The sequence below is a fragment of the Xyrauchen texanus genome, chromosome 36, assembly GCF_025860055.1.
Source record: "Xyrauchen texanus isolate HMW12.3.18 chromosome 36, RBS_HiC_50CHRs, whole genome shotgun sequence".
In the NCBI taxonomy this organism is placed as follows: Eukaryota; Metazoa; Chordata; class Actinopteri; order Cypriniformes; family Catostomidae; genus Xyrauchen; species Xyrauchen texanus.
Window position 1 is genome coordinate 15,185,978 of NC_068311.1, and position 15,059 is coordinate 15,201,036.

General features: G+C 38.9%; 1 protein-coding gene across 1 annotated transcript in view; it reads left to right on the forward strand.

Annotated features, from left to right (window-relative positions):
• The window catches only part of wdr81 (WD repeat domain 81), a 33,840-nt gene that overhangs the window by 15,961 nt on the left and 2,820 nt on the right, over positions 1 to 15,059 (forward strand). Inside the window, exons 6-11 of the mRNA XM_052107308.1 lie at positions 8,436 to 8,617; positions 8,756 to 8,921; positions 10,239 to 10,404; positions 10,491 to 11,318; positions 11,443 to 11,588; positions 12,056 to 12,238. Of these exons, the coding sequence (XP_051963268.1) occupies positions 8,436 to 8,617; positions 8,756 to 8,921; positions 10,239 to 10,404; positions 10,491 to 11,318; positions 11,443 to 11,588; positions 12,056 to 12,238 (1,671 nt within the window). The remainder of the gene's footprint in view (positions 1 to 8,435; positions 8,618 to 8,755; positions 8,922 to 10,238; positions 10,405 to 10,490; positions 11,319 to 11,442; positions 11,589 to 12,055; positions 12,239 to 15,059) is intronic.

A 15,059-nucleotide genomic window follows, 5' to 3' on the forward strand; every position in this document is an offset into this window, starting at 1 on the left:
GTCCATGTACGCCTACAAGAACCCCCGTGTCAACTTTGCCATTGGATTGCTCAAGTCCGGTGATTCTATAATAGATTTATGAGACAGAATTATATAATAGAAGAAAATCTGTTAAACAAACTCCAACCAATAGGTGGAATAGTCACACAGAATATGTTGATTCATCCACATAACTGTCCTGAAGGTGTGTTCCTCCACAAAACAAGCTTCAGCCACTAGCGGAACCAGCACAAAAAGAAACAAAAAAGGCACCCTGTTTCCTCGGACGGTCAAGTGAATGTTCAGTGTGTCAGGTCCATTCAACTGTTAACTGATTGTAAACGATGACCCAATCACTACAATATCCTGCAAGAAATACTCCACAAAACAAACTCCAACCAATAGGAGGCATAAGCACAAAGAACGTGCAGATTCATCCACAACACTGTCCCTTTGGGGTGTTACTACACAAAACAAACTCCAGCTGCTCAAACAGTCACAAAAAGAATTAGCACAAAATTAGCACAAAAAGAAACAAAAAAGGCACCCTGTTTCACGATGTTTATGTGAATGTTCAGTGAGTCAGGCCCACTCGGCTGCAACGTGAGAATTTCACATTGACTTACTCCATTGACTTTATGAAGGACAATGCTTGTTGTGGACATGTAAATATTTGTGGCCATCCTTAGCATCTTTTCTCAATTTGGCCAGGAATATCAGTGCAAAAGCGACCTTCCGTTGATGTAAGAGTTTCTTGCATTCCTTGAATTGATCACGTTTCTCTCTTGTTGAATTTGCAAAGTCTGAACAAGAACAAGAAAATGTTGTGGTTCTTTTAAGAAAGCCTTCCTTTACTCCTTGACTTGTTTTTATTTTTAATTCTTTATTTTCAGTCAGCAAGATAGAATTACAGAATAAAAGTAGTAATAATATCTGTCTATTTGCTGTTGTTTTTTTCAGAACAGTACATATACATACTTTGAACAATTAGGGAGAGATAAACTTGTGCGTTTCAAAATATATAAATAACTACCTTGTTTGAGACATATTAGGAGAGAATAGATAAGAAGACAGAACAATAAAGCACAGGATCATTAAATCAGCACCTCTACGAAGTCTGGTCTTAAGGGCCTTACATATTTGACCCATTTGGCCCACCGACTAACAAATATACTTTTCTTAAGACGAATGGAAAAGGTAATTGATTCCATTACATATATCTCATTAACAATATCTATCCATTCTGAGACTGTGGGGGGGTCGGGAAGCAGCCAACGTCTTGTAAATGCTTTCTTGCAGGCAAATGTAAGAATGGCATATAAATACTTATCAGCAATTCTGAGCAGGAACCCACAATTCCCCCAAAACAGAGAGGAAAACTGTAAAGGTACTTTATTGTTGAATATTGTAGTTAAGATCTTGTGAAACTCTGCCCAAAACGGTTTGATTTTTTGGCATTCCCAAAATACATGCCAGTGATCAGCCTCCCGAGCGCCACACAGCCTCCAGCATTTAGCACCACCTGGGTCAAAATGTGCTTTTTGCTTTGGTGTTATAAAAAAACGAATAAGACATTTCCAGTTAAACCTACGCCATATATGAGAGTTTGTACATTTCCATTGAAACTCACATATATTTAACCAGTCATCTGTAGATATTGACACATTGCTTTCCTTTTCCCATTTTTCTTTTATGTAGTCCGTGGAATGGGTATTTTTCACCAAGAAACCTTTGTAAAACTTAGAAATAACCCCTTTAACAGTAGCATTTTTATATGCACTCAGTATTGTTTTTAATATCGGGTCATTAAGGTCTGTTTTAGGTTTAATATTATGTTCAAAATAATTGCGTACTTGCAGGTATTGGAAAAAATCTGACTTTTCAAGATAGTATTCATTTTTCAGATCCTCAAATTCCCTTAATTTTCCATTTTCTGTGAGTGAATAAAAAGTTGTTATATCTTTGAAAATCCATGATTTAAAACGATTATCCATCAAATTTGGCCTGAAACCAGGGTCAAAAGCACACCATTGAATTATCTGTATTTTATCATTTAACTGATACTCTCCTATTACTTTATTCCAAATTTTTAATTGGGTTTTGATCCACGGATTTTGCGTATCCTTTATAAGCCTATCTAGGTTCGTACAGGCCAATAATGCGTGAATCGGGGGGTCCTTCATGATTGAAAGTTCAATATCTTTCCACCTGGCGTGAAAATTTGGGGAACATAGGTTAATAAAGGGTTTAATTTGTGTCGCGTAGTAATATCCTTTAAAATAGGGTAACCCCATTCCCCCCTCCTCCTTCAAGAGCTGCAATGTTTTAAATTTAACCCTAGGTTTCTTCCCTTGCCAAATAAACCGGGAAATGATTTGATATATTTCTGAAAATTCTTTTAAAGAGATTTCTACAGGAAGGGCTTGAAATAAAAAAAGATATCTTGGGAGGATATTCATTTTCACACAATCAATTCTATGACTCAGACTAAGAAAGGAAACAGAGTTCCACCTTTTGATATCTTCTCTAATTTTTATCCAAAGGGGGCCATGATAGTTCATCTCTGCAAGCCGTGAAACATTACTTGGTAGGTGTATACCTAAATATTGCAATGAGCAATTATCCCAGCTTAGCTGGAATTTGTCAGTAAGACATGTTGGAGGGGAGTAATTAAAAGCCAACAATTGAGTCTTTTGTACATTCAATTTATAACCAGAATAACTACCAAATTTTTGTAAGAGGTTCATTAAATTCGGAAATGTATTAGAAGGGTCACTTAAATATATCAAGATATCATCTGCGTATAGAGCTACCTTATGATCCTCCCCTTTTATATTAACTCCCCTGATACTCTCTGTCTGTCTCAGCCATTGTGCAAGGGGTTCGATATAGAGAGTGAAGAGTAAAGGGGAGATGGGGCACCCTTGTCGCGAGCCGCGGTGTAATGTAATAGTGTTTGAAAGATTGCCATTAATTTTTATTTGTGCAGAAGGTTTGTCATAGAGAGTCCGTATGACATTAGAAAAATTTGAATGAAAGCCAAGTCAAAGGCTTTTTCCGCATCGAGGCTTACCAAAAGGGCTGTTAACTTATTCTGTTCTATATGGTCCATAATATGCAATGAGCGTTTAATATTATCCTGCGTCTGTCTTTGTAAAATAAAACCAGCTTGATCGGTATGTATGAGCTGGGGTAATATTTTTTCTAATCTTTTAGCAAAAATGGCTGTAAATAACTTGTAATCAACATTTAGCACCGAAATAGGTCTGTATGATCCACAGTCTGAAAGATCCTTTCCCTCTTTAGGAATAATAGAGATGACTGCTTCCCTCCAGGAGGGTGGCATCTTTGAATCTTTAAAAACAGTATTGCAGGCCCTAAGAAGGCTAGGTAACAGCTCAGTTCGAAATGCTTTATACCATTCTGAAGGGAAGCCATCTGGGCCTGGTGACTTATTTGCCTTCAACCTGGAGATGGCTCCACTTAGTTCGATTTCAGTTATTGCAGCAGTCAAAATTGTATTATGTTCTTCTGGGACAGTTGGTAAGTTAAGAGATTTAAGAAAGGTTTCAATTTGTTGTTCATTCTCCAACTGTGGTTGTGAGTACAGAATTTTGTAGTATTTCTCAAAGGAATTTTGTAGCTCTTGTTTATACTGTAAAATATTGGAAGCAGGATGCTTTGTTTTATATATGGTGTTATCTGCTCTTTGTTTTTGTAACCTCCTTGCGAGAATTTTAGCTGATCTAGGTCCGGATTCATAGTATTTTTGTTTAGCAAAAATCATATTTTTTTCTATTTCTTGGGTATATAATAAGTCAATTTCATTTCTGATTTTCTTAATTTTGGTCAGCAAATTAGATGTTGGTGCCCTTTTATGTTGCACTTCAAGGTTTTTTAATTCTTTGTTAAGATCTGTAAGTCTTAATTGTTTATTTTTCCTATTGTAAGCACACCAAGATATAATTTTCCCGCGAATAACTGCTTTTAAGTCATCCCACACTATTACTGCGTCAACCTCTCCCTTATCGTTTTCCTCCAGAAACTGTTTTATTTCCTTTCTCATCTGAGCCACAAATTGTGGATTATTTAAAGCACTCGTGTTCAGTCTCCACAATGTTTTACGTGGATTATCACTGATATGGACCCCACAAGAAACAGATGCATGGTCAGACAGATCAGTAGAGCTGATATCACAATAAATTATTTTGGAGCGATCTCTCTTAAACACAAAAAAGTTATCTATTCTAGAGTATGTATTATGGGGGAATGAATAAAAAGTGTAGTCACGTCTAAGTGCATTGAAGTCTCTCCAAAGATCTAGTATGCCCAATTCCACCATGAGATTGTTAACTTTCTTGTGTAATGATGTAGTAGGTACATTTTTGGATGTATCTAGTTCCGGGTTGAGGCGAAGGTTCCAGTCACCCCCGCAGATTACAAGTCCTTTTGCTTTCGCCATTAAATCAAACATGTTTCTATACAAACCAAAACTGCTTCCAGGAGGAACATAAACATTACAAATTGTAATTATTGCATTATTTATCTTTCCAGGAATCATTATATACCTCCCTTCCTTATCAGATATCTCTGATATGTACTCAAAAGGCATTCTTTGTGAGATTAATATTATTACCCCTCTTCTTCGACCAGATCTGTAGGATGAATAATATGCCCTTGTGTATCCCATTCTTCTAATTTTTTTATGTTCTGTTAACGATAGATGTGTCTCTTGTAAGAGAACAATCTGAGCATTTTCCTGCTTCATTTTTGATAAAATTTTACTTCTCTTAACTGGATTTGAAATGCCCTTCACATTAAGTGATACTATCTTAACGTCCTGTATATTCATACTTTTCCTATCCAATGAACCCAAACAAGGCCTCGCCCAAGCGCCATGTCCAGTTTTTAAAGCTTATGCACCAACAAAATCTCTCCCATAGAACATGTATTAAACAAAAACGAACAAAGTAAACAATGTCATCATTATCATGATGTAGCCAAAATAAAACCAGTGTTTCCAAGGTTGAGGCTCGTATCAAGAGAGCCCTGCAAGGCCTTGAATGGTCTAGGTCCCAATAGGGAGACGTTCCACCTCGTCGCAGACACGGGGCCCTATATATTGTCCACACACTAGCAATAATTTGTGTTGCAAAAAACATAAGCATACTCAATATTTGGTTGTCCCGACCCTTAATTATATTAACCAAAAAAATAAAAGAAGTAGGAACCCTTTAATTGGATTAATTGAAAAATTAACTTTAGCCCTACTCAATTATTATATTTGTAAAAGTAAATGAAAAGGGACAAGTCACTCATACCTCTAGCAAAAATTAACCAACTTTAAGAGGTGACCTTGAAGCATCAGTCCTCAATAGTAGATAGTCTTCTGAATCCCTGGAGCTTTTCCTTGAATCGTGCGTGATTGCTTTTCCGTGTATTTTCCCCTGTTGAACCGAGCTCTTGGTCGCCGCTCCGCATGTCGTCGTCTTCTCACCGTCTGCCACGAAGTCAAGAGTTGAATATCCTCATGATCCGGGTCTGCTGCGGGCGGTACGGCGGCGACAGGAAACCCGCGAGCTGCCATATCTCTCGTCGCTTCTGATGCGTCCTGGTAGAGACGGGTGCCATCATCATAAAACACCCGCATCTTTGCTGGATATGGGGTCTGAAACCTGATGCTTTCATTCTTCAGTATTTTTTTGGCATCCGCGTACTCGTTGCGTTTTTTAAGCACTTCAACTGGAAAGTCATGGTCAACAAAGAAACGCGTTTCATCACAGTATACTTCTTTTTTCTGCCATGCTTTCCGGAGAACTTCCTCTTTTGTACGGTAGCTCCCAAACTTTACCACAATAGAGCGGGGCTTCCCCTGCGCACTGTCCGGCTTTTGGGTCAGTGCTCAATGTGCTCGTTCAATTCTCAGATCCCGGTCGTCAGGAAGGTCTAGCGCTTTTTTAAACAAATTATCCAGAAAAGGAACCATATCTGCCCCTTCCTTATCTTAAGGTATCCCGTAGATCCGCAGATTCTCCCTACGTGCACGACCCTCCTGGTCTATCAGCCTATCTTCCAGCTTAGCTTAACATTGGGATAGCCTCTTAATTAGCATCGATGCCGCTTGTAGCACCGTCTCTGTTTCCTCTATTCTTCCCTCCGCTTCATCCAGTCTGTCGTTCACGCCTTGTATTTCTTGTTTAATGTCCGCCAGCTGCACGTTATTATCTTTTTTAAATTCACGAAATTCGTCCAGGATACGTTGCAGGCTGGGCTCGGGTGTGTCGCCGTCCTGAGGGCTTAGCTCCGGGGGGTAGCCTCGGTCACCAAGGCTCGAATGAGTGGTCTCGTCCACAACCAGATTTGCGGTTTTCCTACTTCTGGTAAAAACCTCCCTTTCCATCTTGACAAAAATTCCCAGGTATTAACAAAAAGAGTAATTTAGGGGTGTATTTTTAAGACACCGTCAGGAGCTAACAAATTAAGCTGTCATCCTCTCGCTAGCGGAACCGGAAACCACTCCTTGACTTGTTTAACACAAGATCTTTATCAGATGATCTCAGAAATTTGGCCAGAATTGATCGGGGCCTGTCTCCCTCAGCGGATCGTCGAGCCGGAACTCTGTGAGCTCGCTCGATTTCCAGCTTATGGCCTGTTATGTCGAGCAGACTAAGAAAGAGCGTGTCCAGAAATTCCACCATATTCTGACCCTCTCACTCAGGAATTCCAAAAATTCGGATGTTTTCCACGACTATGATTTTCATATCCTCCAACTTTTCCCAGACACGCTCTAAGTCTACTTTGGTTGCTAGCGGATTAGCAGCTAATTCCCTCTCCGATGACTCCAGAAAATCAATAAAATTTTAGACATCTGCCACTCTTGTAACCACATTAGTGAATTTTGTCTCCATGGCAGTGATCAAACAACGTATTGCAGCAAAATCCTCAAAGTCGTCAACAACTTTTTCAGCATTGCCGACACATTCAGCAATTCACGCCGAATCTCTTTCACCTCTCTGTCCAAATTGATTCCCTGATCTGAGCCCTCCAGAGGGGCATCAGCTTGAGCATGTAAGTGACTATTAATGTCTCCGGAGCCTGAGGAATTTGAATTCTTTGACATGTTGTCCTCCTAGATCACTTATGGATCAGGGTGTATCAAATCTCACTGGTTCAGTGAAACAAAACTCTGATCATTAAAAGTATAAAAACTAGCAAAGTGTGCAGAGCTCGCCGTTCACACTTCTGAACCTCGTATGGCATCACACGACTCTCCATTAAAACACATTTTTTAGCCAATCCACAAATTGCATATTAGCAAACTATAGTTTTGGCAAGCCGTTTAGGACATCTACTTTGTCTATGATACAAGTCATTTTTCCAACAATTGTTAACAAACAGATTGTTTCACTTTTAATAGACTATATCACAATGCCAGTGGATTAGAAGTTTACATACATTAAGTTAACTTTGTATTTAAGCAACTTGGAAAATTCCAGAAAATGATGTCAAGCCTTTAGGCAATTAGCCAATTAGCTCAAACACTCTTTGCCTCTTTGCTTGACATCATGGAAAATCAAAATAAATCAGCCAGGACCTCCACAAGTCTGGTTCATTCTTGGGAGCAATTACCAAACACCTGAAGGTACCACATTAATCTGTACAAACAAAAGTATCCAAGTAGAAACACCATGGGATAACGCAGCCACCATACGCATTCTGTCTCCTAGAGATTAAAGTATATCCACAGTAAAACGAGCCCTGTATCTACTTGACTTGAAAGACTGCTCAGTAAGGCAGAAGCCACTGCTCAAAAACCACCATAAAAAATCCAGACTACAGTTTGCAAGTGAACATGGTGACAAAGATTTTACTGTCTGATGAAACAAAAATTTTACTCTTTGGCCATAATGATGATCCAGCAATTTATTGTGAGAAGCTTGTGGAAGGCTACCCAAAATCTTTGACCCAAGTTAAACAATGGCAATGCTATCAAATACTAAGTGTATATAAACTTCTGAACCACTGGGTATAAGTAATTCTCTCTCCTATTATTCTGACATTTCACATTCTTAAAATAAAGTAGTGATCCTAACTTACCTAAGCCAGGGAATATTTTCTATGATTAAATGTCAGGAATTGTGAAAAACTGAGTTTAAATGTATTTGGCTAAGGTGTATGTAAACTTCTGATTTCAACTGTATATGCACAGTACTTGCCCAAAATGTATATAAAAGATAACGAAAAAATGCTTCACAAGAATTAGGGTTTTAAAAAAAAATATAAGAATGGCACATTCTGTGATTCAAGAATTTGCTTTTTGCACTCATTTCCAGAAAATAATACTTCTAACATGAGGGAAACCTTTGGTATTATTTTATAATAAAAACACAAATCTGACACTGATTAATGATAATTTTTTCCAGTTTTGACTTTAAGTTTTGTTTTAATCCTCTCAGGTCTCTCCACCTTCATCTTGTCGTTTGAACACTCGAAAGGAGGCAGGGCTTTTGGGCGCTGTGATACTCACTCAGAAGATTATAGTATTCCTGTCAGACACAACTCTAATGGACATGCTGATGAAGATTAACCAAGAGGTTTTGCTGCCTCTGCTGGATTTGTTAACCTCAGCTAAGATGGGGTAAAACTTCTACATACAGTGCATCAGAAATGCTCAAAAAGTTAAAACTTGACAAGTCCTTAAGTATTCTCTCTTCTGCTTTATTCTTCATGTGCACTCTTATTAACTTGTTTTTGTTTCCTGTCCCTCTTGGCCCAGCTTTCCTAGTGGAGTGCAGACTCGTTCTGCTGTGTGTTTGAAGACCCTGAGCCTCATTGCACTGATCTGTCTCCGAATTGGCAGAGAGATGGTACAGCAGCACATGACAAAAACCCTCTGCAAGTTCTTTCAGATTTTCTCCTTATTGCACAGTCTACAAAATCAGGTAACGACAATATACAAAATACAATATTGTTTAATAGTATGGATGATATAAAAGTTATTAGCCTTATTTGTTGTTTAGTTGCAGTAGTTAAAATGTCAGTCAGCCAGCCTAATCTGTTTTCTGGTTTAGCTGTATTGAGTTTGTGTATTTTTCATAAATGTTTGAATTATGTTTGAAATTAGAAACAAACAGGATAATAAGGGGCTCATATAAATAAATAAATATGCTCTTCAATTTTTAAAGGGGGGAGAGAAAACTTCCTGTAGATTTTGTTGTTGACATCAACAACAAAAATAATGTCACTTGATGCATGTCCTTGTACTGGAAAACCATGAACAAAACTATGCAACATAAAAGGAAGTGTGACCTAGGATACATTAAATACAGGTTGCTTTTTTACTATGGCGGGTCGCCACTTGATTTCCGATATAAAATCTGAGTCCTGAAGCAAAACCAGTTGAGAACCACTGAGATAAATATACAGACAGGAGCAGTCTGGACGTGCTGTCACATACCTACAGTATATGTTCATTATTAATAGCTCACACAGCTGTTGATATTTTTCATTTAGTAGTTAATTTAACATGCTATGCTAACATGAAAACTAATATGATTTAGTTATATAACATGTTATAATTACATGCTATTTTTTATCATGATTAAAATTCGGTTTATTATTATAATTCTGTTAGATTTCTTATTCTATTTATTTTATTTATTTTCAAAAGGGAGAGTTTTTTTACATATACTTACATAAAAAATGGTTTCAAGTTTAAATTATAATAAAGTGTTTGCTCAAAATATATCATTAAAATAACCCTTCTGTTTTCACTGATAATAATAATTGTGTAATACCGTATACCGTGAAAATCTCATACTGTTGCAACCCTAATTGCAATACAAATTAATGCATCACAATATCATGATTGGATCGTAACTGAGAAAGACACAGTCTGTTCACGAGAGAAAAAATACTCTGCAGGTTCAGTTTTAAACTCTTAAGGGCCAAACAGAGAAAGATTTTTATACCACTTCAGAGCAATGGTGTTACTCTTTATGGTGACATCGACCATCAAATGGCTTACAGTTGACGCTGCACATTATGCAGGGATACAAGAAAGAATTTTAACATCCCAAAAATTACATGCACCAGCTTTAAATACTCTCTCTGCTTCCAACAAATGCTTTTAATGTTGGAAGTAACATTTAAATGTGCTTTGAAACAAGCCTCAAAGCATTGTTAGTACTTTGCTGATGCAGTCTGATTCATAAAAGACTGTTCCTATAGATTATTCAACTTTTTTTTTTTATGTGCAGATGGTAAGTGCCCCACGTAGGGAGGTTGGAGACTGCACATACCTGGATGTGTGCATTCCAGATGGAACAGTAGTTACTTATGAGCTTGGAGTTTTGGAGCAACTCCAGGCTGTGTTTAACCCTGAAATGGCGTATGCATCTTACATTCCGTTCTACTGTCTCATTGGTAGGTCATAATTCTACTGGTTGGCTTGTGAGCATTAATACATATTTGTTTTATTGTTTTTATTGAACATGGACTGTTTCTTACAGGTGATGCAGCGATTCGCAAACTTGTTCCCAACCACGAGCTTGTTTGGAACCTGGCTCAATCATTTCATGAGAGAGCAAGTCCAGGTAGCCCAGAAGCCAACCCAGCTGGGGGCCAAAGAGCATCTACTATGGGCTTGTCTCCTAGTATGGGCCGCCAGATGGGTCGCAGTCCCTTACCTGCTCCCTCCTCTACTTCAACACCACTAGGTGGAGACATATTGCCTGAGTCAGGTACTTTTGGCAGCCACCTGGTTGGAAACCGTATCCAGGTACCCAGGGACACTGAGGTCTGTGGGAGTCCTAAATTGACCTCTTTAGAAACATGGGGGCGGTCTTATGTTAGCCATGCTCCTCAGACAAGTCTAACCACCACTGCACTTTCCTCAGCCGGACCTTCCTTCTCTTTCTCCTCATCCTCCTGGGTCATAGGTCCCACTACGGAAGACAGTGCACTGAAACAGGAGCTCCCTCGCAGTAGCCGCTCCTTGCAGGGTAACTGGCTTGCTTACTGGCAGTATGAGATTGGTCTGAACCAGCAGGACTCGCACTTCCATTTTCACCAGATCCGACTTCAGAGTTTTCTGGGCCACTCGGGCACATCTAAGTGTCTGGCACCACTAGCAGGAGAAGACTACTTCTTGTCTGGGAGTAAAGACAAAACAGTGAAGCTGTGGCCACTGTATAACCATGGCGATGGCACACGAGATGTTGAACCGCGGCTCACTTACACAGAACACCGCAAATCTGTGTTTTATGTTGGTCAGCTGGAAGCCTTACAGGAAGTAGTGAGCTGTGATGGCACTGTGCATCTCTGGGATCAATTCACAGGTGAGAAATGCATGATACTGATAATGTACCAAGAAAGGAGGTTTATTAGCATTCTTGCTTTTACTGTCTTTGTCAGATTGACAGCTTTAATTTGATCCTTTTGACATCTACTCTTTGTGACTAGGTAAAAATATTCGTTGTAATGAAGCTCTGGATGGGAAGAACCCAATCACAGCTGTCACCACAATGCCTGCTCCTCACTGCAGTGTAGTGTTTGCTAGTGCCGACTCAGTGCTCCGTTTCATAGACCCACGCAAACCTGGCTTACAGGTATTCTTCACACCAGTACATATCTGATTCATCCTCAATGAGCATTATATTACATGAATAATCGATTCTAATTTAAATTCAATGAATTAAAAAATGTTGTGATTTGCAATTAAATTGATTTGTATTATGACCACTAAACTGTATATTTGACCGTTGACAACCAAGTTCCTAAACTGTGCTAGTTCTAAGTATCCCATAAAATTCGAGTGTAAAATTTGCATTCAAATCAATACTTCATATCCATTTATTTATGTATTTGGTAAGAAGCCATATAAAAAGCAGGATCATTTGCAGTCATCTGGTCATTATAGACAAATAAACGCTGACTGGTTGATTAGGACCCCGATGCAAAGCAGAGTATGACTGTACATTAATGACCAATTTTATTATCCCAGGCTGGTTTTTATGCCTTGCTGTAATGCTAATGATTAACAGTAAATTGCAGTCTGTTATTGCTTTGTTGACAGCATGAGTTCCGCCTAGCCTACAGTAGCATGAGTGCGGGGCTGATCCGCTGCCTGGCTGTCAGCCCTAGTGGACGCACTGTGGCAGCAGGTTTTTCCACTGGATTCATAGTGCTCTTGGATGCAAGAACAGGCCTTGTGCTAAGAGGCTGGCCTGGTCATGAGGGCGATATACTGCAAATGAAAGTGAGTTTGCACACCATTGTTTAATTGTATAACGCGAGTCAGTATTTTGCAATAATAACAGGGTTACAGACAGTTCATGAAATTGCTAAAACAGGTATGTTTCACCATGATCATTTGCAGTCATTTTGTGAATCAACTTCTCTGTCACTCAACGAAAGCGTTGTTGCTCATGGACTGCATGTATAACCATCTATTAGAACAGAAATCCTCAAATATTAACACTGCCACCTTCTCTTATGCACTTAATCAACCCTTTTGGTGTAGAGAAATGCAGGGCTATTCAGATCCACCCCTTAAAAGAATATTCCGGATTCAATAGAAGTAAAGTTCAATCGACGTCATTTGTGGCATAATATTCCTCACCACAAAAATGTATTTTGACTAGTCCCTTCTTTAAAAAAAGCAAACATCTGGTATACAGTGAGATACTTACAATCGAATGGGGCCAATCCATAAACATTTAAATACTTACTGTTTCAAAAGTATAACCAAAAGACATGAACAGTATGCCTTTTAACATGATTTTAGTGTGATAAAATTGCTTAACCTTTTCTGTGTAAATTTATAGCCAATATTAAAACATCTTTGCCATGATGTAATGTCAACAAACCCTAAAAAGAGCGTTAAAATTACAATTTAAACAACTTTACAGCTCAAATAATACATGAATTAAAGGTGCTGTAAGCAATAATTTTTTTCATGGAAAGGTATGCAAAAACGTTCCTACCCCTTTAAATATATTAATGAAATAAGTGTCCTGTCTCAACATTCTCTGTGACAGCTGTTGAATTTGTAAACGGTGAACAAAAATGTGTCCATGGACATTGACGCTTTTCACCTGTCAATCATTTTGCTAGTTCTCATAGTTACGTAGTTGCAGCAAATTATTGAGGCTTACTGCCATTTTTAAGCCATTTGTTCATAACAGTTGTCTGTTGAGGGTGCTATTTTTCTGCTGTAGTTTTAAACCGCCATTTCTGCACAACGTCGTTCTCAGTAAAGCTAATTTGTTCTTTTTTGGAGTGCTGTGTTTTGGAAAGAGGGGGCATGGCTAATTCAATGGCTCAGTCTCGTGGAAGTCGAATTGCTGAAATTGCTTACAGCATCTTTAATGAAAGTGCTCTTATAAAATTATAAGCTTCACATTTAAACCCTCCAAAAATTGGCCCCGTTCACTTCCATTGTAAATGCTTCGCTGTAACTTTGATTTTTGCTATTTGTATAGAAAAGTAGGAACAAGACTAAATAAATTTTTGTGATAATCAATATTATGCCACAAATGCAGTCAATTGAAGTTTACTTGTATTGAACCTGAAATATTCCTTTAAGGGCCACCAAACTTACTCCAAAGGAGTTCTAATGTACCTGGAGAGAGAGAGCCATCCATTGCATCCCCATTCATCTTTAGTATTGTAACGATCGATAGTGAGACAAACAGACCCAAGAGCAGAGGAACAGTTCAAAGGATTTAACAGTAATAATGAGCAGTCACTGGGTTGAGGAATGTTGAAAATTCCGACACCAGCTGCCGCAGCAGGAAGCGATTTCCAATGGCATGCGCGTCGTAATCGCACAAGGTACAATCCACGAAGAGTGTGTTCATAGGATGAGTGTGTGCATTGTGGAAGTCAGGAACAGATTAGTAGAATCCTCCATTGAAGCTTAGTGAGATGCAGAACAATACTCAGCAGAGAAAAGAGAACTTAACTCCCGACACGTGGGCAGAGACAAGGTATCCTCTGGAGGACCAGCTGACATGCAGCAATACTGGAAGGCAACCACACACCCGACACGTGGGCAACTAACAAATACACGAGACAAGACCAACTAGGCAGAGAGTGAGGGAAGTACTCCACAACAGTCTAGCAAAGATACTGAGAACATGACGGGCTTAAGAAGGGAGCGAATTAGGGGAGAACAGGTGTTGCTTGGCACGCTAAACAGTGACATGACCAGCGTTCCCCCGGTAACAATCAGTGTTCCCATGGAAATGCTTATCATGCATGCCGGCTGTGCCTGCGAGACATGAGGGAAAGAAAATGACAAAACATACAAAACAAACCGACAAACTCACCGGAGCCGTGACATGTATGCGACACATAGGCTCACTCATTACTCATTAATTGGAGCAAATAGTCCATTTCATGCTTTTAAAAGCCCTCCAAAAATTATTTATCACTGATAAAACATCTATAATAATATAAATGAAATTCTTGCCATTTATATATTGCTTGGGTTTGGGAAAAAATCTGAAAAAAAGGCTTTCTTTTGGGTGGTTCTCAATGGGGAAACATACTTTTTGTGATCATAGTGGTGCAGTTCAGACATCCAAGTCGTAACCGACATCTGAGTGTGGGCTAAGGGGGTGACGCTAACCGGCCACAGTGTCTTAATTGACATCAGTACTTCAGCTTTCTGTGTAAAGAGTAAAAGTAGGTTTGTACCCTCTTGGTTTGTTCAACAGCAGTCAACAAGAGACAAGCACTAAGCAAACTTTATTTAACCCCGATTTGTGGGGTCAAAGGTCTGTCTCTGCCACCAGAGGCCCATGTTTGGGCAACCATAGACATGAGTTACTTATTAGGTCAAAATCTACGAGTTTTACAGAATACTGCACATGACCTAGGCTTGCTTTTATTTGCTTATTTATTGATGAATCTATAGGAAATGAACAAACCTCAGACTTACATCTTCCTGTTCTCGGAAAGAGTGAAAATTATGCTCAATTTTATGTTGACCGGGGCTCAAAAATAAGAATGGCCCACTCTGGGTCAAAAAAAGACACACTGTGTCTTTCTCAGTTACGGTCCAATCATGATAT